General features: G+C 35.9%; 1 protein-coding gene across 11 annotated transcripts in view; it reads left to right on the top strand.

Annotated features, from left to right (window-relative positions):
* Positions 1 to 25,457, top strand: part of gramd1bb (GRAM domain containing 1Bb) — a 116,791-nt gene that overhangs the window by 72,030 nt on the left and 19,304 nt on the right. For 5 of the 11 annotated variants that reach the window (XR_012356965.1, XM_073850046.1, XM_073850045.1 and 2 more), the window contains 4 exons: positions 5,657 to 5,870; positions 15,920 to 15,940; positions 19,871 to 19,891; positions 20,830 to 20,853. Coding sequence is in view for 10 of the 11 variants with exons in the window: in XM_073850046.1 (XP_073706147.1) it covers positions 5,657 to 5,870; positions 15,920 to 15,940; positions 19,871 to 19,891; positions 20,830 to 20,853 (280 nt within the window). In the remaining variant the exon portion in view is untranslated. The remainder of the gene's footprint in view (positions 1 to 5,656; positions 5,871 to 15,919; positions 15,941 to 19,870; positions 19,892 to 20,829; positions 20,854 to 25,457) is intronic. The other 6 variants (XM_073850054.1, XM_073850047.1, XM_073850049.1 and 3 more) reach the window with 3 other exon arrangements.

The following is a 25,457-nucleotide window of genomic DNA, read 5'->3' as shown; positions in this document are numbered from 1 at the left end:
TTATTTCAACCAAATTTTGACATTTTATCCTGCAAAAACTTATTTGAAACCTTAAAAGCAGACACTTTACTTACAGTTAATGTGCTTTCTATGGACATAAAATCACTTTAGTAAATTTCTTTTGACATGGAAATCTCAACATTTGAGGATGAATGAATTGCATGAATGAATGAATGCATGCATGAACGAATGCTTGAATGAATAAATATAAATGCCTTTGTTGGAGAGAATGTTGAGTCGTATTAGAAGAGCTAACAGTGTAAGCTGTTATATTTAGCACCACACTCTGAATATTGCAAAACAGCCCTGTTACCATAGCAACATTAACACAGCAGAACTGTCATGTCATGCTCGCACAAACACACACATCACACATCCTGGTGTTGTGCACCTGTGAATATGATTATGTTTGGATGTTAAATTGAATGCTCTGATTGGTTCTCTTCGATAACATCGTAAAAGCACATTTGCTCTGCTGCACGCCTGCATTTGTTATCTAACATTCCACCATCTCTCTCTCTTTCTCCCTCTCTCTCTGTCTTTCCTCTTCCCTGTGGAGTCCAACTACTTCCAAACTTGGCCAGTCCTGCGCTGACTGTTTCCATGGAAACATATTCACTCATGGCAGGGCAACAGCAAAAGGAAAAAAGCTGGCACTGCGAGTGTGTGTGCGTGTCATTCCCATTATTTAGGATGGTCGGCCCTTTCCGCTTGACTGGGTCTCACACAAACAAAAATTCATCCTCCTTCACACATTTACCTTTTAATGTGGGATGGAACGAACCAGTGTGCAAGTATTTCTCTGAGATCTGATTGGTGAATAAATTCAGGGAGAAAAAAGAGGTGTAAAGTGTAAAGCGTGAAGACTTCAAAAAAATTGTTAGCGTTTATAAAGTTTTCTTTTAGCATTAAAGGAACACTCCACTTTTATTGGAAATAGGCTCATTCTCCAACTCCCCCCGAGTTAATAAGTTGAGTTTTACCGCTTTGAAATCCATTCAGCCGTTCTCCTGTTCTGGCGATATCACTTTTAGCATAGCTTAGCATAGATCATTGAATCCTATTAGACCAATAGCATCGCGTTCAAAAATGACCAATGAGTTTCGATATTTGTCCTATTTAAAACTTGACTCTTCTGTAGTTATATTGTGTACTAATACCGGCGGAAAATGTAAAGCTGCGATTTTCTAGGCCGATAATATTAGGAACTACACTCCCATTCCGGCGTAATAGTCAAGGAAGTTTGCTGTGTGATATTACTGCGCCAGCTGCGTCCATGTTACGTCAGCAAACTTCCTTGACTATTACGCCGGAATGGGAGTGTAGTTCCTAATCTTATCTGCCTAGAAAATCGCAGCTCTACATTTTCCGCCGGTATTAGTACACGATATAACTACAGAAGAGTCAAGTTTTAAATAGGACAAATATCAAAACTCATTGGTCATTTTTGAAAGTGATGCTATTGGTCTCATATGATTCAATGATCTATGCTAAGCTATGCTAAAAGTGATATCGCCAAAACAGAAGAACGGCCGAATGGATTTCAAAACGGTAAAACTCAACTTATTAACTCTGGGGGAGTTGGAGAATGACCCTATTTCTAGAGATGCTCCGATCAGCATTTTTGGGGCCGATCACCAAGATCATGATCTGCCGATCACAGAATGACAGGGGAATGGGAATCTTTTAGCTATAATCTAGCAGAGTTTGCACCATTTGTAGAAATTAAACTAACTCTAAATTAACTATATTGAAAAAAAAAACTGTAGAAATAGGCTACAGTCAAGATCTTAAAGAACCACCAAGTTAGGGTTGTAGAAGATAGTATCGTGTATCGACGATAGTTAGAGATATCGCCAGTAGCTGATGCCTTTGACGAAAGCAAGACGATTATTATTATTATCCGTCAAAAAGGCGGCAAACTTTAGCGATGCAGTGCAGAGTGTCAGTTCTAGGATGCTTCAGAAACTTGCCGTGGTATAAACACACGCATAGAGTGGCCACGTCACCTTCACGTGCCGCATGGGGAAGAGATGTATTCATCATACAGTGTAGATAGATAAACTGATTATAACGGGAGTGTTTTTTAAAGACTAGGCTATGCTAGTTAGTGATGAAGTTCTTTGATAATGTAAATGTTCTTTGCTTGTTATTTGTAGCTGCTTTTTAAGATGATGTAAGGATTATATTTTCCAGCATTGCACAGTCATTAGGATAAAGGTAGTAAAATGTGGTTTAGGCTGAATTAAATACGATAAATCAGAATCCGTCTGTATATAGGAAATAAACATTCACCTCAGTAACATCTATATGCGTTCATTAGAATTACGATGCGATAAAATGGCGCTAAACATACGCACATGAATTACACAGGCACCGTTTCTCCTCATTCTATATGAACTGAACTACAACATGAACTGATGACAACAATCAGACATACAGCGGTAACATTATTGCAATATGATGGGTATAGAAAGATACATTCATTTGCATTCAAGCACGCACATTTACCACTCACTGAAGATAGCAGAGAATGAAACCGAAAGTAAACTTGAACATCTCCTGCAAACTACAGTCAGCTCTCTGTACACGCACAACTTAGTCACATGCCCAACAACAAGACTACTCTTACAAAACGAATAAGGAATTTAGTACTCATGTTGCCACTGCTAAGCTCCGCTCTGCTGTTGTTTACCTGTGCCGTGCATGCACGTGTGAAAAAGTCTCGCGAGTAATTTATGTCAAGTGATCGGCTTTTTTGATCGGTGCTTTTGGGGTTCGCCGATCAAGCTATTTTAAGCCAATATCGGCCGATCATGATCGGTGGCCGATCAATCGGAGCATCACTACCTATTTCCAAAAAAAAGTGTAGTGTTCCTTTAAGGCCTTTCCACACTGAGCACGAAAAAAGCAAAAAGGATATTGCATGCGATGACACACTGGAATAAAACAACAGATTCCTATAAGTGTTTCCACAAACATTCATGCATTTTTTAACAGCCAGTCCGATGAATCTTTTCAGTTTCGCAAAGCAAAAACACGGCCGTCCAATAACTTTTGAGCATTACATTGCATGCCCGGAGCAGCTGCTGTTGCACAAAAGGACAAGAGTGGTGGCGCTGTTTCGAAAACCAGTATAAACAAACACAGAAGAAGAGTATTCCAAGAGAGTAGAGGATGCGCTCTTGTTATCATTGCATCTGAGAACAGATGGTTCTTAATATAATTTATATTAATTCTCCACTGAATTACGTGATCTGGAGGAGAACCGTTTTCTTCCACGTGCGCGAGTGTTATATGAGTCAGAGTGCATTCACTCTCTAGATCTTCTGTATTAAAAAAAAAATTATTGAAACATTTTTCTACACATTCTACACATTATATATTTTCACAATTACTTGGTCAAGCATTTGTAGTAAATCAACATTTTGAATGCCTTTTCTATTAAAATGTTTGTCATTTAGTTTTCTTAGCAAGTTCTTTAAATGCAGTTTATTTTTACAAAGTGTACTTATTTAAAAGTATGCTTAAGAAAGTGAAAGGGTAAAAAAAAAGTTTTTTTCTGATATTTTACTCAAAAAAAATATTTTGAAATGTATTCTAGCTCTCTAGCTTGGCATGTAAAATCAACAAAAGCAGTGATTTTCTGTTGTCTACTAGATTGCTTCACTGATGCTATGATTAGCATGTGTCCTTAGCAGTGCACCTGACAGGCCACAGCGGGTGGCTATCTGTGCTAATCACTGTGATCAGTCCAGACACACACTCAAGGCCTCGCTGAAACTGTAGCACAGTGCAGTGACCGTGTTTTACAATTGTTAGGAGTGATGTAAGACGTTGCATAAGAGCCTATAATGTGACCAGGTTGCTGCCGTTGGAAACTGGAGAGAGTTGAGCATCCGCAGAGACAAGTCAGCATGCAGTTTGGTTACATTTTCATGTAAGGATGTAGTGTGCGCGTACATGTGGAATTGTGTATGTGTGTGTGTTAATTTGGTGAGATCGATTTTTTTAAAGAAATGAAGTGTTTTGATGCAGGCAGATGCAAGTATGGCACTCCTGCAATGCTTCGCTGAGTGTGATGAGTTTATTTTAATACTGTTTGGCTTGTTTATCAATTGTTTATTGTGTGCATTAGCGTCTGCTATAATGACATCAGTCAGTCTGTGGTGGACTTGTTTAGGTCAAAGGCATTTATAAAATGGACTTAAGTCACTTGAGTTTCTTTTTGTCAGTGGTGTTTGTGCTTAAATAATTTGAATTCATTTAGACAGTTGTATTTAGTATAAATTGTATTTCATTGTCCACAAATGTATTACTGTTAACAGAGCTGAAATGAGTGAAAATAGCTATATTTTCTTTTGGACTAAGTGTAAATAGTAGTTAAATGCTATTAATACAGTTGAAGTCAAAAGTTTACATACACCTTGCAGAATTTGCAAAATGTTAATTATTTTACCAAAATCAGAGAAATCATATAAAATGCATGTTATTTTTTTTTAGTACTGATCCACAGCTGTGTTTTTGTTGTTGTTGTTCATATGTTCCTTGTTTGTCCTGAACTGTTAAACTGCCCGCTGTTGTTCGGTAAAGGTCCCACAAATTCTTAGGTATTTCAGCATTTTTGTGTATTTGAACCCTTTCCAACAATGACTGTATAATTTTGAGATCCATCTTTTAGCACTGAGGACAACTGAGGGACTCATATGCAACTATTACAAAAGTTTGAACACTCACTGATGCTCCAGAGGGGAAAACAATGCATTACGAGCCTTTTTGAATTTGAAGATCAGGGTAAATTTAACTTATTTTGTCTTCTGGGGAGCATGCAAGTATCTTCTGTAGCTTCTGAAAGGCAGTACTAACTGAAAAAATATGATATTTAGGCAAAAATAAGAAAATTGTACATATCTTCATTCTGCTCAAAAGTTTTCACCCCTGGCTCTTACTGCATCATGTTTCCTTCTGAAGCATCAGTGAGTGTTTGAACCTTCTGTAATAGTTGCATACGAGTCCCTCAGTTGTGCTCAGTGTAAAAAGATACAGTTGCATACCGTCATTGTTGGAAGGGGTTCAAATACACAAAAACGCTGAAAAACCAAAGCATTTGTGGGGCAGCTTAACTGTTCAGGACAAACAAGGAACTCATGAACAACAATCACTAAAAAAACACACAGTGGATCATTCATATTAAAACATGAACGTACACTTTTGAACAGGGTTTTTTTTTTCTCATGTGGGCTATATGTAAATGTCTTTTTTGTGAAATATCTTATTCAAGTCAGTACTAAATAAAAAAATAACATGCATTTTGTATGATCCTTTAACATTTTGCAAAGTGTATGTAAACTTCTGACTTCAGCTGTAATACTATTTTCACATCAGCATAATGCAGAACATTATAAAGCAGTGTTCAATAATAGCATAATTATTACATATGCTTGTATTTATGACAATGTAAGATGTTTATGTTGCTTTCATTAGTAGTTTGAATGTTGTTTAGAAGCTTCAAACACCTAAACAAATGCATTTTCATGCGTTTTGTGACCTAAATGACCAAATGTGTTTCAAAGAAATGCAATTCAAGAGTTTTAGGTTGTTGCTTTTTGTGAAATTTGAAAAATTGTCTTCATTTCTCCATCTCTTGTCTCTCCAGCACTGCCAGTAACTCTAACCGGAGTTCCCCTGCCTGCTCTCCGGTTCTGCGGAAGCGCTGTCGATCTCCCATTCTGCAGAACGTTGAGACAGACACCATGGTGGAGAAAGGCTCAGAGCAGTCCGACACCTCCAAGTCCCCCTCCACCCCTGAGCAGCTGGTCGCTCGCACCTTTTCCGGCCAGTCCACGCGCAGCGGGGGCAAGAACTCCAAGGTATGTCCTTCTCATCCAGCCCCACCTGTTGGGTTCCTCACCAACCCCAGTCATTTTACTGGATATGATGCACTTAAATATGTAGAGCGGCCTTGTCTTACCTACCACTTTGCCCCTTGTTGTCCAATCATAGCATGTGTTCAACCCATAGACAATTTTTGCAAGTAATCTCTCCCATGCAGGTCTATTACATTACTGTAAAATATGATTTATTTATGACATATTTATTCACATTAAAGTTCTGTTGTTTAAACAAGTCTATCTCATGTTCAAATGCAGTACAGACAGTAAAGCAAACCTTCTCATCTTCCACCAAACCCGTCCTGTGTTATATGAACATATGAAGTCAGGCAAGAGTGAAGCAGCAGCAAAATGAATCAGTGTAAACATCTACAACCAAGACCAAACAGAGTTTCACCCTCAGATACAATTGCGAATCTTAAAAGAAGGCTGATTCTCAGGACACAGTGGCATTTATGATTGATGAAAAAATTAGTTCTTTTAAAACGAACACTGCTGAACACCTCAAAATATTTTGAAGTATTTAAAGGGATAGTTCACCCAAAAATGAAAATTGAATGTTTATCTGCTTACCCCCAGGGGATACAAGATGTAGGTGACTTTGTTTCTTCAGTAGAACACAAACGAAGACTTTTAACTCACACTGTTGCAGTCCATCAGTCATATAATGGCAGTCAATGGGCTCCAAATCTTTGAGAGTAAAAAAAAAAACATACACAGACAAAACCAAATTAAACCCTGTGGCTCGTGATGATACATTGAGGTGTTAAAGGAACACTCCACTTTTTTTGGAAATAGGCTCATACTCCAACTCCCCCCGAGTTAATAAGTTGAGTTTTACCGTTTTGAAATGCATTCAGCCATTTTCCTGTTCTGCCGATATCACTTTTAGCATAGCTTAGCATAGATCATTGAATCCTATTAGACCAATAGCATCGCATTCAAAAATGACCAACGAGTTTCGATATTTGTCTATTCAAAACTTGACTCTTCTGTAGTTATATCGTGTACTAATACCAGCAGAAAATGTAAAGCTGCGATTTTCTAGGCCGATAAGATTAGGAACTACACTTCCATTCCGGCGTAATAGTCAAGGAAGTTTGCTGCCGTAACATGGCCGAAGCAGGCTGAAATTAGTTCCCAGGTAGGTTAGCATTTGCACATGTGCTGCGTGATATTACTGTGCCTGCTTCAGCCATGTTACGTCAGCAAACTTCCTTGACTATTACGCCAGAATGGAAGTGTAGTTCCTAATCTTATCGGCCTTGAAAATCGCAGCTTTACATTTTCCGCCGGTATTAGTACACGATGTAACTACAGAAGAATCAAGTTTTAAATAGGACAAATATCGAAACTCGTTGGTCATTTTTGAACACGATGCTATTGGTCTAAAAGGATTCAATGATCTATGCTAAGATATGCTAAAAGTGGTATCGCAGAACAGGAGAATGGCTGAATGGATTTCAAAACGGTAAAACTCAACTTATTATTTATTTATTTATTTATTTGTTTGTTTATTTAACAGGGACAGTGCATGGCCCTCAGCCGTACCAGAATTAGCTACAAGCTAAATTTCATCTGTAGTCCCTGGGCAGGAAGAAGTAACATACAGTTAATCCAACAAACACATAAATATACCATAAAAACATCATCACGCAAGTAGCCTTTCAGACAACAACAAAGTTTCACACTCTTAAAAACACAATAAAACACAACAGCAGAACAAATAAAATGCTATATTAATAGATGCAACAATGCAATGTTAGGATATGACAATAAAGAGTTTTTGGAGTTTATGATTGATGGGTACAGGATTGAGTAGATTTAAGCCATGATTTTATCTTATATTTAAAACCAATAAATGAACTGATGTCTCTGATCTCGTTTGGTATGGAGTTCCAGTAATTGGAGGCTCTGATAGAGAAGGCTGATCTGCCAAACTCAGTACGTCTGTGCTGTACGGCACACGTGACCTCTACTGGTCACCCTGGTTGTTCTCCTACTGTTGGAGAGTAATGAAATGAACTCCTCTAATGGAGGTGCAGCCAGATTATTAATTATTCTGTACACCAATCAAGCATTGGCGGATTGCATAAAATTTTGAAAAGTCATGCGTTTGTGCTTTTGAATGATGTTGCAGAGGTGATAACCTGGTGGCTTTTTGTCTAATACTTTGAGAGTTTGTTTATATAGCATTTGTAGTGGAGTGTAGTGGACCGCGCATTCCAGGGCCCAGTTTATGGCAAGGGCCCCTCCCTGGCCACAATAGTGGACAAAGGTTTGCTACATTTTGATTGGATCTTGGTGGACTAACATAAGCAAACTGTCCAACGCCATCAGATAAGGATGCCAGGACAACTGTCAGACACCTCTTAGAGGGCAAGAAGAGACCTTTGGGACAAAAACCCGGGAAAGACAGAACTTCCTATTGGTCAAGACGCAATTTCTGCCCTTCACCCACCTTGAGACTGTTTTCTAAGGTTTGGTCCTGTGATGGTTCCTTAGGATCTCCAGACGCAGCAGCAATGGGTGGAACAAAGAGAGATCACAAAGATCCATCCAAATCCATTCATAACTATGTTTTCAAACCTTGAACTGATGCGAACCATAACACACACATCTTATACTTATTCAGAGAAATAAGTATTCTCACTGACAGCGATGTGTAGTGCAACATCTTACACAAACTCAGCTGTTAATGGACAAATGAATGCATGCATGACAGTTCAATCTTTTCCCATCATGTTTGGACTTAATGTGTTCATTACATGACCAAATGTTTTCTGATTGTGTTTTGGAAAGTGAGAAATGCATCAGTAAAACATTATTCAAACTTTTCTAACTTTGTGTTTGGACTATGCAAATGACTTCCACAAGAGGAAAGAAGGGTGGGCTACCCCAAGTCCCCTGCTCTGATGGAACCAGCCAATCACAGCATGGAAATGGAGAAGCACCAAATTGCAATCTCCTCCTCATCGGAAAGGTATAAAGGTACCTCCCCAAAAGACACTCCTTGTTCTGAGTCTCCGGCACGTCCAGGGGACGTTAACAGATCAAACTTCTTTCTGAGTCTGCTGCCCATTACAGGGAAGGCAGCAACAGATAATGGTTCTGAGTCTGAGGCCCAGCAGGGTGAGACACTAACAGAGCACTAACAAAGTACTGAGTCTGAGTCCCGTTGGGGAAAGACATAACAGTTACACCAGTTCTGAGTCTTAGGCCGCAAGGGTGAGACAGTAACAGATCAAACTTCTTTCTGAGTCTGCGGCCCATTACTGGGAAGGCAGCTACAGATACCTCCATTCTGAGTCTCTAGCTCCACAAGAGAGAGACACTAACAGACACAACCATTCTGAGCCTACTGTCCAGAGAGACAGAAACAGACGCTCCACGCTTCGAGTCTCCAGCTTTGAGGCAGCAGCAGATACGACCACGTTCTGTCTGTGAAGAAAGAGATATTTTCCACGTTCAGAGTCTTCGTCCAGCGAGGCAACCACAGATGCAGCACGTCCTAAGTCTCCATCCGAGAGAGACAAAGCGGATTGACCAAGTTCTGAGTCTCTAACCGAGAGAGGCAGAAGACCAACAGACATTTGCAACAAGGTTGAGCTCCAGCAAGCAAACCTTCACTTCAGGTACCTTTGCTTGCGTGTTCCAAGCTAAGGGCCTTCAGCACCTACACCAGGGCCACATCTGCGTGTTCCAGATCTTAGGACCCTTTGGTGCTCCAGGAGATCAGCATCCTACAGCGCTTCATGCTCAAGGCTGTCGAAACGGATTCCTGCTCCTTTTCCCACTGACTGCTCCCAGATAACCAGTGGAAAAATTTACCGCCACCGGACTGCTCAATCAACCACAGAGAACGTAAATATCCAATCCTCTTCCAGAGACCTTGGCATTGTTGTGTATTATCAGTATATGATCTTTCTAATTTACATTAGATATTATATAGCTGATTGCAGTTGATAACAAATAATAGCTCATTTATTTGTTTAATGCATAGTAAGGTTCTTCACCTTATTTGTCTCAGAGTAGCAACAGTTTATCTTTCCATAAGATAACATAGCTCTGACATAGCAACACCCAACTGAATCACTCGCATCTTATGCATCTTATGCACTTTATTCCCTTTGCATTTATTGTATTCATTTAGTAGTTGTTGATTACTCTTGTCTATCTTTTGTTAATAAAATATATTTTATTACATTTGTGTCTTCCTTGTGTTGATAATACAGTGAGAGGTTCTACAAGTTAGATATCCCACCAATCTTTCTTTTGTGATGTACTCATTACCACACATTAAGTGACATGTGATCCAAGAATCATTACGTCATCTGTGACACGAGTACCCATCACTACACTATTTCGCCTTTCTAGTGGGCAAAAGCAGAACTCACTACATAATTGGCATCCCTAGTTGGGCCAAGTTAAAATGAGATGAGTCTCCTGTAAAATTCACTACAGGAGCAACTATTATTTTTCTGGTTTGTGACCAATTTGTGATGCAGTATGCAAAATGTGAAAAAATCATTGAGTGCATGTACAATTTAGCAGCATCTAGAGGTAACTGATTACGAATGTGTCTAAAATTTCTTAAATGAAATTTAACAATATTGCAAACCTGCTTTATATGTTTCTTAAAAGACAACTGTGAATCAAGAGTAACTCCCAGATATTTAAAGTGTGACACAGTCTGGATTTTTTCCCCATTTACAATGACATCTGGCTGATTTCCAGTTTTCCTTATATAAAAATACATACACGCAGTTTTACTGATGTTAAGTGTCAGGTAATGGTGCGTTCACACCGCACACTTTGTCTGCGTCAGGCAACGCTCCCAACGCATCTAGTTTGACGCTTGTACGTTGAAGTTTGCAACGCTTGCTTTTTGATGCGTTCACACCGCGCACGTCAGACAACGCTCTGTCCCTCAGACTCCTCCACCGCTTTTTGCACACTTCCCCTGAATAAACAATGGCAAACTAGTAGGGAGTGGACATTTTGGAATCTTCTCATGACCATGTTTCGCTAGCTAACGAAATGGGAAATAATTACGTTGAGAAAAGATTTGATAACTTACCCGACATCCCAATCTCTTCAGCGATCTTCATCCAAGCAAGTTCCTTTACATTCCTGTCTTTATACAAGGACGAGGACGGATCATACAATGCTCTGTGATTGCAGACGGCTACAATGAGCAATATATATATATATATAATATAATTAAATTGAAAATTATTTTTTTCTGCTCCCGCTTCATTCAAGATACGTGTGGTGACGTCGCTACAGTGAGACGCTCTGACTGGTTGACGCACTGCGTCAAGTCCGTCAAAAGTTCAGCTAGCTGAACTTCTGCGTTGCTTGCGTTTGCTGCGTTGACGCTTGAAACGCAGGTAACGCTTGAAAAGTTGACGGATCCAACGCACACAACGCACCGCAGAGCCTCTGACGGACCTCTGACGGACTCAACCATAGACTTTACAAGTAATCTTGCCGCAACTGACGCTGATGTTTGGGGCGGTGTGAACGTACCATTAGACTCAGAGAGCCAGGTGGCAATTTTTGCCATTGCTGCTGTTAATTTGGTTGCCACTTCATATCTGTCTTTTCCATGTGCCAGGATGACCGTGTCATCTGCATACATTTGGATGTCGACTTCAGGACATGCTAGCGGTAGGTTGTTAACATATAGACTAAATAACAAAGGGCCTAAGACTGAGCCTTGCGGGACACCAACAGAACAGTTACTAAATGATGACATTTTGTTCCCAACTCTGGTGCATTGTCTTCTCATAGTGAGATAGGACTCCATCCATTTCATAGCATCATCAGAAAAATTAAAGTTTGACAACTTAGAGTGAAGAACATTATGATTTACTGTATCGAAAGCTTTTTTTCAGATCCAGAAAAACATCTCCTACAGCACTCCCACTGTCTAGTTTTGATTTGATTTTTTCAACAAAATAGCAGGTAGCCATTTCAGTCGAATATTTTTTCCTAAAACCAAATTGCATTGGATGAAGTGTTTGTCCAGAATTTAAAAAGTCGGTTAACTGCTCAGTTACCACTTTTTCTGCAATCTTTGATGCCACCGGCAAAATGCTGATGGGCCTATAGTTGGCTACATCAGTTGGTTCCCCTGCCTTGAAAATGGGAACTACAGTACAACTGCATTCTTCCATGCGGTTGGAAAAGTTGATTGCTTTATTGATAAATTAACTAGGTGTGTAATGGGGGTGCTGAGGGAGTGAATATTGTTCTTTAGAAATGTTGAATCCCACTTGAATATATCTTTTAGAGATGCTCCGATCAGCATTTTTGGGGCCGATCACCGATTACCGATCACCAAGATCATGATCTGCCGATTGCCGATCACAGAATGGCAGGGGAATGGGAATCTTTGATCTATAATCTAGCAGAGTTTGCACCATTTGTAGAAATAAAACTAACTCTAAATTAACTATATTGAAAAAAAAAACTGTAGAAATAGGCTACAGTCAAGATCTTGAAGAACCACCAAGTTAGGGTTATAGACGATAGTATAGTGCAGGGATCACCAAACTCGGTCCTGGGGCCGGATTCACAAATATCTTTTCAAGAATTTGAATTTTCTTAATTTTTGTCTTAAGAACAATCTTAAGTAAAAAGATAAGAATATTTTTAAGACGATTTTTATTATTATTATTAATACAAAATATTCTTAACTTTTTTCTTATTTTAGAAAATAAGAAGAAAATGGCAGTTAAGAAGAAAATTCTTCTTAAGAATGTTTCGTGAATCTGGCCCCTGGAGGGCCAGTGTCCTGCAGAGTTTAGCTCCAACTTGCCTCAACATACCTGCCTGGAAGTTTCAAGTATACATATTAAGACCTTGATTAGCTGGTTCAGGTGTATTTGATTAGGGTTGGAGCTAAACTCTGTATGACACCGGCTCTCCAGGACCAAGTGTGGTGACCCCTTGTATAGTGTATTGACAATAGTTCGAGATATCACCAGTTGCTGATGCCTTCCCTGCTGAAAAAAACAGCATATGCTGGTTAGGTATGTTTTGGTGCTGGGATGCTGGTTTTAGCTGGTTTATGCTGGTCCTTTGCTGGTTTATGCTGGTCATGTTGCTGGTCAAGGACCAGCATAAACCAGCAAAAGAACCAGTATGAACCAGCAAAGGACCAGCATAAACCAGCAAAGGACCAGCTAAAACCAGCATCCCAGCACCAAAACATACCTAACCAGCATATGCTGTTTTTTTCAGCAGGGTTTGATGATAGCAAGACGATTATTATTATTCGTAAAAAAGGCGCCTAACTTTAGCGATGCAGTGCAGAGAGTCGGTTCTAGGATGCTTCAGAAACTTGCCGTGATATAATCACATGTATAGAGTGGCCATGTCGCCTTAACGCGCCGCATGGGTAAGATATTTATTTATATTAATGTGCACCTCGCACTAGACTAGGTTATGTTCTTTGCTTGTTATTTGTAGCTGCTTTTTAAGATGATGTAAGGATTATATTATCCAGCATTGCACAGTCATTAGGATAAAGGTAGTAAATGTGGTTTAGGCTGAATTAATTACGATATATCAGAATCCGTCTATATATAGGAAACATAAACATTCACCTCAGTAACATCTATATGCGTTCATTAGAATTACGATGCGATAAAATGGCACTAAACATACGCACATGAATTACACGCGCACCGTTTCTCCTCAATGTATATGAACTGAACTACAACATGAACTGATGACAACAATCAGACATATAGCGGTAACATTATTGTTATACGACGGGTATAGAAAGATACATTCATTTACTTTCAAGCACGCATATTTACCACTCACTGAAGATAGCAGAGAATGAAACCGAAAGTAAATTAAACTTCTCCACCAAAACTAGTCAGCGCTCTGTACGCGCACAACTTAGTCACATGCCCAAAAACAGTTAGTACTCATGTTGCCACTGCTAAGCTCCGCTCTGCTGTTGTTTACCTGTGCGCCGTGCATGCACGTGTGAAAAAGTCCCGCGAGTAATTTACGTCAAGTGATCGGCCCTTTTGGGGTTCGCCGATCAAGCTATTTTTAGCCAATATCGGCCGATCATGATCGGTGGCCGATCAATCGGAGCATCACTAATATCTTTTGCCTTTGAGGACTTTAAAGTGCTTAATATCTTACAAATTTTATTTTCAGGAACTTCAGTTATCTTAAAAATGGTCTTATTATAATCTGGTTTTGCTATATTTTTAACTCTTGCACCAAAAGTGTCAGATAAATTCTGAACTGATGCGGTAAAATAAGTATTAAATGCATAAGCTATTTCACTAGGATCATTAGTTAAAATTCCATTGATTTTCAGCTCATGTCCATTTCCCTGATTTTGCTTGTTGTCTTTCTTTGTTAGTTTATTTATGTTGCTCCATATCAATTTACTATTTCCTTTTCCCTCTTTAATAATGTCCATAAAAAACTTTGGTTTTGCTTTCCTTAGTTCATTGACTACTTTATTACGAAGGTTCGTAAAAATTTGTCTGTCAGTAATTAATTTAGACTTCAGTGCTAGTTTCAAGGCAAACTCAGGGGGGAGTTGGAGAATGAGCCTTTTCCAAAAAAAGTGGAGTGTTCTTATAAGACACAAAATAATGGGTCTATGCAAGAAACCGAACAGTATTTATATCGTTATTTACCTCTGATCCACCGCAGTGTTCAACTGTATTAAGCGCGTTCACGTACTGTCAAAGATTTGGGTCCCATTGACTGCCATTATGAGTTATTTGAGTTAAAAATCTTCATTTGTGCTCTACTGAAGAAACAAAGTCACCTACATCTTGGATGCCTTGGGGGTAAGCAGATTTTCATTTTTGGGTGAACCATCCCTTTAAGTACCAGCATTGTAATGGAAAACACATGAAGAATGTTTTAAATGTTTTTGAAAGAATTCTCTTCTGCTTGCCAAGGCATGAAAAAATACAGTAAAAACTGTAATGTTGTGAAATATTATTACAATTTAAAATAACTGTTTACTTTTTTAATATTTAAAAAAGTAATTGATTTCTGTGATGAAAAACTGAATTTTCAGCATCATTACTCCAGTTTTCAGTGTCACATGATCCTTCAAAAATCATTCTAATATGCTGATTGATGTTTATAATCAGTGTTAAAAAGCAATTGTGCTGTGGAAACCATGATGAATTGATGAAATGAAGGCTCAAACGAACAGCATTTATTTGCAATAATAATAATTATAAAAGTATTTGCTGTCACTTTTATCGATTTAGTGCATCCTTACTGAATAAAAGTATGAATTTCTTTCCAAAAAAGTAAAAGAATGGGGGTGTACTTCCAATATTAAAAATGATCTCAGCCTCTGCTGGTAGATGTCGTAACTACACCATCTGGTCCCATCTTTCTATTTTGGCAGACATTCAGAAGTAGTGGTGTATTATGCTGTGATATTCAGATAGCTTTATTCAGGTATTATAGACCTTCTTGATGGTTATAGACACCATCAGATGGCATAATTTCCTGAGAATATCCTTAAGATAAATGTCATATTTTTTTTTCTATCATTTATTCATTATCCGTACAAACAAGAATCAGCCTAACAGTTGATGATTTGTTCATGTAGCTTTCAATGTCTGTAAAACAACTCAAAAATCACATTCACACGTGGAAATGAATGAATGAATGCATGCATGAATGAACGAATGGGAGTCAGTAAACAACTGTGATGAATGAATAGAGAGACGCTGTTATGTGAAATAATTAGTAACAAATGCAGTGCACTGAGTGCAGAGCAGCTCACGTCATCATTCTGTCTGTCTGTTTCATTTCTGCTGTTATAGTCGCTTGTTCTGCCCGTTTCCTTTCGTTTTTCTCACTGTACTGTTTTTTTCTAGAGTTTGATACTTTTGCTGATGTCATATAAAATGTCTTTGATCTAAACTTGACTATCATGTTCTTCTCACTGTTTGTGGTTGTTCTGATTTGTGTTCCGTTTTCTGATTTCTGTTTTTCTCCTCGATGCATGCTAGTCTCACAAGCGACTTTCCAAAGTAAGCATTTCTCTCTTCTGTTCTGTATTCACTCAGTCTTTCACCCTACATGTCTGTCTTCCTCCTTCAGTGCTCGTTCTGTTGTCTGTTTCAGTGTTATCGATTTGTCTTGTTTGACTCTGTTTGTGTGAATGCAAGTGTGTCCAAGTGTTTGTGTAAACAAATACATGCACAGACTCCTTTCTCTCCATCCGCTTTCTTGTTAGCAGGCGTATCGGTCACTTTTGATTCTGTGTAACATACAGAATAGTCATCAGAATAATTGCACTTTAACATAAGCATTTGTCATATACATTATGACACTCTTCATATGAACACCATATTTTTTCTATTAAAACCAGAAAGACTTTGTATTTGAGCACAGTATTGTATTTATTCACATTTGATCTGTAGACACAGATTTAGTTGCAAAAGGTTGCCAGGTTGGGAAAATGTAGTCACACCCAAGCAGAAAATGTATCCATTTGGAAGAAAAGCTATTATTAGGGGATTTCAATATTAAATTTATTTCTGGCAACCCCAAGCATGAATGCTCACAGGGGCTTGTTACCAATGCAAGATAATGAAAATGTCAAATAAAAAATAAATAAATCAGAAAAAAATGACCAGCAGGCTACTATCGCAGATGATTATGTTTAATAAATCAGACAAGTGATAATTTATCTCCGAGGGAATTCCCAACCCAGGAATTTTCTGGCTATGTGTTCTGTAATCAGTAAAGTAGCTTGGATTTAGTTAGAAGACTTTTTTCGATTTGTTCGGCACTGAATAGATTTATGGTGTTTATGACATTTCTCATTGTTTGTTTGTAGTGATAAAGCCATTAGGCTATAATAATGTAATAATCTTACAAGGCAGAATAATGTTACTGCCTTTTTGGAGCTGCCTTCATGTCAGGAGTGTATTTATGATGATTTAAAATGCTATTAGGTAGACAGCTTACAAGGTTTTGGATGTAGTAAAGCATGCTAGCAATACCAAGGTTATGGGTTCATTTCTAAAACACATACATTGTAAATCACATTGGATAGCTGTATTTTTCAATATAGTATGCATTAAATAAGCTTCCAGTTTCTCCTTGTTTTTCTTTTTCATTCTGTTTTCATTGCTTTACAGTATGACAGATTAAACCTGATTAAAGTAAGCATTTCATGTTGTTCTTCATTTGACCCCTGACCCCTAAACTAATATTTCCTTAGGTGTTAGTTCATGCTTGTTAGCAACCCTCAACTATTCTTCAAATCCCTTCCTCACCTGTCTCTCTCTCTCTCTCTCTCTCTCTCTCTCTACATATACACACAAGAGACCTGTCTCACACCTCACTTGAGTTTAGATCAGATTAGCCCACATTAAACCATCCAATCCCTGAGCCTTGATGGAATAGACCAGAATGTGGTTTAGCAGGTCTGTGTGAGTTGATCTATAGGTTTAAAGGGTCATAAACGAGACACAACTAGAGCTGTGTGCTATAGGTCCAGCTAATCTTTCAAAGTACAGCGAGCGTGTGTTTGAGGGTAGTAGGCTAATTGAACAGCTTATCGGCTGACACACATTTCTTGTCGTTTTGTCCGCTCACTTTAACCCAGACTATAAAACAAGGGAGCCCATTATGTGTCGTACCTTTTCAAACTAATATAGCATCAGTTTGTCCTTGCCTTAAGTGATTCCCCCATTGCTTTTCATTTAGAAGCTGCTCTGTCGTAAAAAAAGATAGATAAAACCAGTTTATCGTCATAATGCAGACTGTTTATGGAAAGATGTATATCTCACACTATCTTTTTTGTTAACATGGACATTATTCCTTTTTTCCATGAGTTGTTTCCTAGGCCGTAATCATGCCAATGAAATGATTTAAATGAATGCAAACTTATGTCCTTTGTTGATGTACGTCTGTGTACAAACAGGAAGTTTTGGTGGGATGTCCATTTAGGTAATGTAACAGCCTAGAGAGTCACTTTAACAGATAAAAAGTCATAATTATGATAAATAAAGTCACTTTGCAAGACATAGCCATAATTATAAGAAATAAAGGCACATTATGAGATAAAAAGTCATAATTATAAAAAATAAAGGCACATTACAAGATATAAAGTCATAATTATAAAAAAATAAAGTCACACTGCGAAATATGTCTTAATTATGAGAAATAAAGTCACTTTGCACTGATATAGTCATAATTATGCGATATATAAAGACATAATTATAAAAAATAAAGTCACTTTGCTAAATATGAAGTCATAATTAGAAAAACTAAAGGCACTACAAGATATAAAGTCATAATTATGAGAAATAAAGTCACATTGTGATATATGTCCTAATTATAAGAAATAAAGTAATTATAATTAATTATAAGAACTAAAGGGACATTATGAGATGTAAGGTAATAATGATGAGGGATGAAGTCACATTGTAAGATATTGTAAGACATAAAGTCATAATTATAAGAACTAAAGTCACATTATGAGATATAAAGTCAAAATTACAGGAAATAAAGTCACTTTGCAAGATACAGTCATAATTATAAGAAATAAAGGCACATTATAAGATAAAAAGTCAAAATTACAGGAAATAAAGTCACTTTGCAAGATACAGTCATAATTATGAGGAATAAAGTCACATTGTGAGAAACAAAGTCATAATTACAAGAAATAAAGTCACATTGCAAGATATGTCTTAATTATGAGAAATAAAGTCACATTGTGATATATGTCCTAATTACAAGAAATAAAGTCACTTTGAGAAATATTAAGTTATAATTATAAGAACTAAAAGCACATTACAAGATGTAAGGTCATAATGGTGAGGGATAAAGTCACATTGTAAGGTATTGTAAGACATAAAGTCACATAACAGTAAATAAAGTCACTTTGTTTTATATAGTTATAATTATAAGAAATAAAGGCACATTATGATTTAAAACGTCATAATTATGAGGAATAAAGTCACATTGTAAGATATAAAGGCATAATTACAAAAAAATAAAGTCACTTTGTGAGATATAGTCATAATTATAAAAAATAAAGGCACAGGACAAGATATAAAGTCATAATAATGAGAAATAAAGTTACGTTGTGATATATGTCCTAATTACAAGAAATAGTCACTTTGCAAGATATGAAGTCATAATTATAAAAAATAAAGGCACATTATGAGATGTAAGGTCATAATGATGAGGGATGAAGTCACATTGTAAGATAAAGTAATAATTACGAGAAATAAAGTCACTTTGTGAGATATAGTCATAATTATAAAAATAAAGGCACATTACAAGATATAAAGTCATAATTATAGGAAATAAAGTCACATTGTAAGATATATTATAATAATTATAATGAAAAAATTCACAGTGCAAGATATAAAGTCATAATGAGAAATAAAGTCACACTGTGAAATATAAAGTCACTTTGCACTGTAAGTCATAATTACAAGAGTTAAATCAACATTCTGAGATAATGACACAATTACGAGAGATAGTCTTTTAAAGGTTTTTAATTTGACGTTTTGCCTCTAGTGAAACAAACATTTAGGCTCATCTAGACTACTGTATTGGGTTATAAATAGTGATGTCAGTTCACCCCTGTACACAAACACCCCCTTACAAGTCTCTTTAAGTTGCTATTTTGGTTCGTGCGGGAGAGAATTTGTCTTATTTCAGTGACGTATCAGCTTTGAAACTATTCATTTAACCATCTATCTTTATTTCACTCTATTTGTGGAAAGGCCAAATGATGTATACTTTACATGTGTAATTATCCGGTGAAGGGAAATGTCAGTCTAGCAGACTTTACCAGCTGTCACATGACAGGCCCTCGGCCAACCTTCACAGTCTGTAAATATACTCTGGCTGTGAGGGGCGTATACAAATAATGCTCTGCATAGCTGCCCTTTTGCTCTCCGTAATATAATCATTTTCTTTTTTCTCTCTTTCAGAAAAGCCAGAGCTGGTACAACGTAAGTCACACTTCCTATTAATACTTTCTGTTTGTTTGTGTGTGTGTTTACATTTGTACTAATAGTTGTGTGTCCATGACATTTCTTGGGCAAGTAATTGGAAACGGAATTTCATTTAACTTTAATTTTTGATCTTGTTTTTATTTATTTATTTATTGTTTTATGATAAGATTATGTTTGGATTTTATTACTAGATAAGTACTTTCAGATTAATTTCTGTGTTTGTGTTAATGTGTGTCAGATGTGAACATTGACTTGTTGGGTGGTCAAACAGAATTCTGGAGTTGTTTTACTGTAATGATTTACAGATTTGTTGCTCTTCCTTCTGATATTCATCAGTTTAGCTGCAAATATTATCTGGCTCACGATCTTGCTATCTGTTTCCTCATTTCACATCTGTGTGTCATTGTGAGTGATCACAACCATTTGCTTCAGCAAGGTTTTGAGTTCACATTTTTGTGTCAGAAATTGAATGTTTCTAAAATGTCAGGTTTAAAATTATGTATTTTCTTACATATTTTGGCATACAGAATTCCCTAAAGATTTACATACTACAGATTCCTATTAAAATTACATATTTAAATATGAATATTTGAATATATATATATATATATATATATATATATATATATATATATATATTACATGGTACTCTGAGGTACATACCTAAAACAACTCTATTATCATGGTACTGTTTTATACTTCGAATACTTCAGGGTACGTTTGTAGCATTGTAGCATTAACACAGATATCAATATTTTCTCTTTAAGTGTTGATAACTATTAGCCACAAGAGAGCAGTTTTAACGTAATCTTTCAATCACTTTTCATTTCATTATATCTTCCCACAATATCTCCTTCAATCTTTGCTTTCTTTCTCTTTCTGTGGTTTCTTTGTCTACCCATTTCTTCTCTCTCTCCTTCACTCTTTCCCTTCAGCATGAGAGACAGCACATTCTCAGAGTAAGCATGATTTTACACTCCACTTCCTGTTCCCTCTCACACCAATCCTTTCCCAAACGTTCAGTATGAGGACTGAAATGAGTCTTGAAGGCTTCTGTCATTCTAATGATGGCTTTGGCATGAGTGTGAGTCTCTAATTATGTAATTATGGCACCTTCCTTGATGAATTTTACTAAACCGAATGCTAAATCACAGGATGCACGGCATTAATACCCCCTTGTGAAAAAGAAGTACACTTTAGCATACTTTTAAAAAGAGTACTACAGCAAAATATTTTGGAAATCATATATTTTAAAGAAGATAATTAATTGTGAACTGAATGCAATGTAATTGCATGTTATTTAGAATTAAATGAAAATGTATTATTTATTATTATAATTTAAACTTAATTTTATGTAATTTCATACTACATCAGTAAAGTGTAGTAAAGAAATAAAGTCACTTTGTAATATATAGTCATAATTATAAGAACTAAAGGCACATTACAAGATATAAAGTCATAGTTACGGAAAATAAAGTCACAGTGTGAGATATAAAGTCATAATTATGAGAAATAAAGTCACTTTGTGAGATATAGTCATAATTATAAGAACTAAAGGCACATTACAAGATATAAAGTCATAGTTACGGAAAATAAAGTCACAGTGTGAGATATAAAGTCATAATTATGAGAAATAAAGTCACTTTGTGAGATATAGTCATAATTATAAGAACTAAAGGCACATTACAAGATATAAAGTCATAGTTACGGAAAATAAAGTCACAGTGTGAGATATAAAGTCATAATTATGAGAAATAAAGTCACTTTGTGAGATATAGTCATAATTATAAGAACTAAAGGCACATTACAAGATATAAAGTCATAGTTACGGAAAATAAAGTCACAGTGTGAGATATAAAGTCATAATTATGAGAAATAAAGTCACTTTGTGAGATATAGTCATAATTATAAGAACTAAAGGCACATTACAAGATATAAAGTCATAGTTACGGAAAATAAAGTCACAGTGTGAGATATAAAGTCATAATTATGAGAAATAAAGTCACTTTGTGAGATATAGTCATAATTATAAGAACTAAAGGCACATTACAAGATATAAAGTCATAGTTACGGAAAATAAAGTCACAGTGTGAGATATAAAGTCATAATTATGAGAAATAAAGTCACTTTGTGAGATATAGTCATAATTATAAGAACTAAAGGCACATTACAAGATATAAAGTCATAGTTACGGAAAATAAAGTCACAGTGTGAGATATAAAGTCATAATTATGAGAAATAAAGTCACTTTGTGAGATATAAAGTCATAGTTACGGAAAATAAAGTCACAGTGTGAGATATAAAGTCATAATTATGAGAAATAAAGTCACTTTGTGAGATATAGTCATAATTATAAGAACTAAAGGCACATTACAAGATATAAAGTCATAGTTACGGAAAATAAAGTCACAGTGTGAGATATAAAGTCATAATTATGAGAAATAAAGTCACTTTGTGAGATATAGTCATAATTATAAGAACTAAAGGCACATTACAAGATATAAAGTCATAGTTACGGAAAATAAAGTCACAGTGTGAGATATAAAGTCATAATTATGAGAAATAAAGTCACTTTGTGAGATATAGTCATAATTATAAAAAATAAAAGCACATTACAAGATATAAAGTCATAATGTTTAAATTACATTGTAAGATATAAATTCATAATTATGAAAAATAAACTTACTTTGCACAGATATGGTGTCATAATTATGAAAAATGTAGTCACATTGAAAGATACAAATTCATAATTAATATTATATAGTTATATTATAATATATATTATAATATATTATATATTAATAAATAAAATAATTTAAGATATAGTCATAATGATTAGAACAAAAGGCACATTACAGGATATAAAGTCATAGTTATAGAAAATAAAGTCACAGTGTAAGATATAAAGTCATAGTTACAAGAAATACAATTATTTGTAAGATATAGTCATAATTTAAGAACTAAAGGCACATTACGAGATATAAAGTCATAGTTACGGAAAATAAAGTCACAGTGTAAGATATAAAGTCACTTTGTGAGATATAGTCATAATTATAAGCAATTAAGGCACATTGTGAGATATAATATATATTATATATATGTCTTATATATAATTTATAATAACATATATAATGTTTTAATTATGAAAAATAAAGTCACTTTGCACAGATATAAAGTCATAATTACAAGAGCTAGAGTCACGTTGTAAGATAACGACACAGTTACGAGAGATAGTCTTTTAAGGGTTTTTAATTTGACTTTTTGGCTCTAGTGAAACCAACATTCAGTTTGTCATATTATTGTCTATAAAATATGGTTACTGTTAAATGTACTGACAAGCATTTATGGTACAATAAAATTATACCTTTATGTCATTTCTAATGAACGTATATGTCATGTATTTAAATATGTTTGTAATTACACCTTTCTAATGATGAAGTTGCAATGTACATATATTAACTTCAAAATCAAATAACACACTACAGTTCAAATTATAATTAATGTGCTTTAGTATGTTAGTCAACACATTAAAATGAGTTTACTTCTAAAGCATTTAATTTTATATTATTACAAAGCACACTTTTAAAAAGTGTACTTAAATGTTAAAAAACTTAAACACTTAGTTTTATTAATCTTGTATTATCTGCAAGTACAATTTTTTTTTAAATATATACTTTTTAAGATCTAAAGTACACTACAAGTGCACTTAAGTGCAAGGGCATTCAATCCAATTAAGCACACTTCTTTTTCACAAGTGCCTGCATGGCGGCAGCATTTCGATCTCGATTTGCATCTCTTTAATTGTCTCTGGTTTTCAGCGATGTGATGTGATTGGTTGATTACACTGCATCTGCATGGATGTGAGCTGTTTGATGTATACTAAATGCATACTGGGCAGGATCTCACGCAGTGGTGTTGATGTTATGTTCATACAGTTTATGTGATACATTTCTGATGGGCTGTCTATGGAGCGTATGCGTGTCTGAGTGTGTTAGTATGGGCAGTGATGATCTCCCATGGCCCTGAGAGTTCTGTGATTACAACTCATCCGTCATATGTGAGTTCTGAGCCCGACTGACCACCGGAGTGAATGTTGGCTGTTGTAAATTGTGTTGCAGTCCGGCTTTGTTGTTATTGGTTTACAAGACTAAGCACTGATTATTGCAGCTTGACGGCATCTGACTATGTACAGGAACAAAGCTTGTATGAAGTGGGTTATTTTAAAGCAGCAATTTCATGACACATTTGTTCTTGTTCGTTTCGGGGATAAAAATGTTAAAGTATTAGACAGAGAGTCCTTGTCATAAGGAAGAACGATGCATTTGGCTGTGTGGGGGGGGGGGGGTGAAAACTTTTGAGCAGAATGGAGATGTGTAAATTTTTCTTATTTTGCCTAAGTATCATTTTTTTTTTTCATTTAGTACTGCCCTTCAGAGGCTACAGAAGATACTTATGTTTTCCAGACAAAAGAAGTTTTATCTTACCCTGAACTTAAAATTAAAAAAAGTTTTCACCCCCACCTTAATGCACGTTTTTCCTTCTGGGGCATTAGTGAGCATTTGAACCTTCAGTAATAGTTGCATATGAGTATCTAAGTTGCCCTTAGTGTGAAAAAAAGGATCTCAAAATCATACAGTCATTGTTGTAAAGGGTTCAAAAACACAAAAATGCTGAAAAACCAAATATTTTGTGGGACCTAAAGGATTTTTCTGAAAAACAGTGGGCAGTTTAACTGTTCAGGACAAACAAGGGACTCATCACTAAACAAAAAAAAAAAAAAAAAAAAACACACAGCTGTGGAACATTCAGGTAACAACACGGTATTAAGAATCAAGGGGATGTAAACTTTTGAACAGGGTAATTTGTATAAACTCAACTATTATTTTCTCTTGTGGACTATATGTAAACTTCTTTTATGTGAAATATCTTATGCAGGTCAGGACTAAATAAAAAATACCAGGCATTTTTTTATGATCCCTCTTAATTTGGTAAAGTAATTAACATTTTGCAGATTCTGAAAAGGGGGTGTAAACTTTTGACCTCAACTGTATAAGCTTTTAGTAACCACAAAATCACTTTCACTTTCTTTTATCATCATTATAAGCAAAACAACAGTTCTGGCATTATTTATGACTTTATTACAGATATAGATATAGATATAGCTATGACACTATATAGTATATAACATATCAGCTTTAGTGCATTTTAAAGACTTTAAAAGGGATAGTTTACCAAAAAAAAAAAAAATCATGAGCATTCACTCACCCTCATGTTGTTCCAACCTCATGACTTTCCTTCTTTTGTAGAACATAAAAGTATATTTTTGAAGAAATGTCTTAGTGCTTTTTGGTCAATACAATGGAATTCAATAATCATCAGCTTGATTATCAAGATTCTTCAAAACATTCTCTAATGTGTTCAGTAGAAAGAAACTCATGCAGGTTTGGAACGGCATGAAGGTGAATAAATGATGCCAGAACTTTAATTTTAAGGTGGAAGTTTGGCTAAATGAAAAACAATGATTTGCAAGAGACTAACCTCAACAGATTGCACCCCAAAAGTT

Source organism: Garra rufa, chromosome 11 (assembly GCF_049309525.1).
Source record: "Garra rufa chromosome 11, GarRuf1.0, whole genome shotgun sequence".
NCBI classification, from domain to species: domain Eukaryota; kingdom Metazoa; phylum Chordata; class Actinopteri; order Cypriniformes; family Cyprinidae; genus Garra; species Garra rufa.
This window is presented reverse-complemented; position numbering and strand designations above follow the sequence as displayed.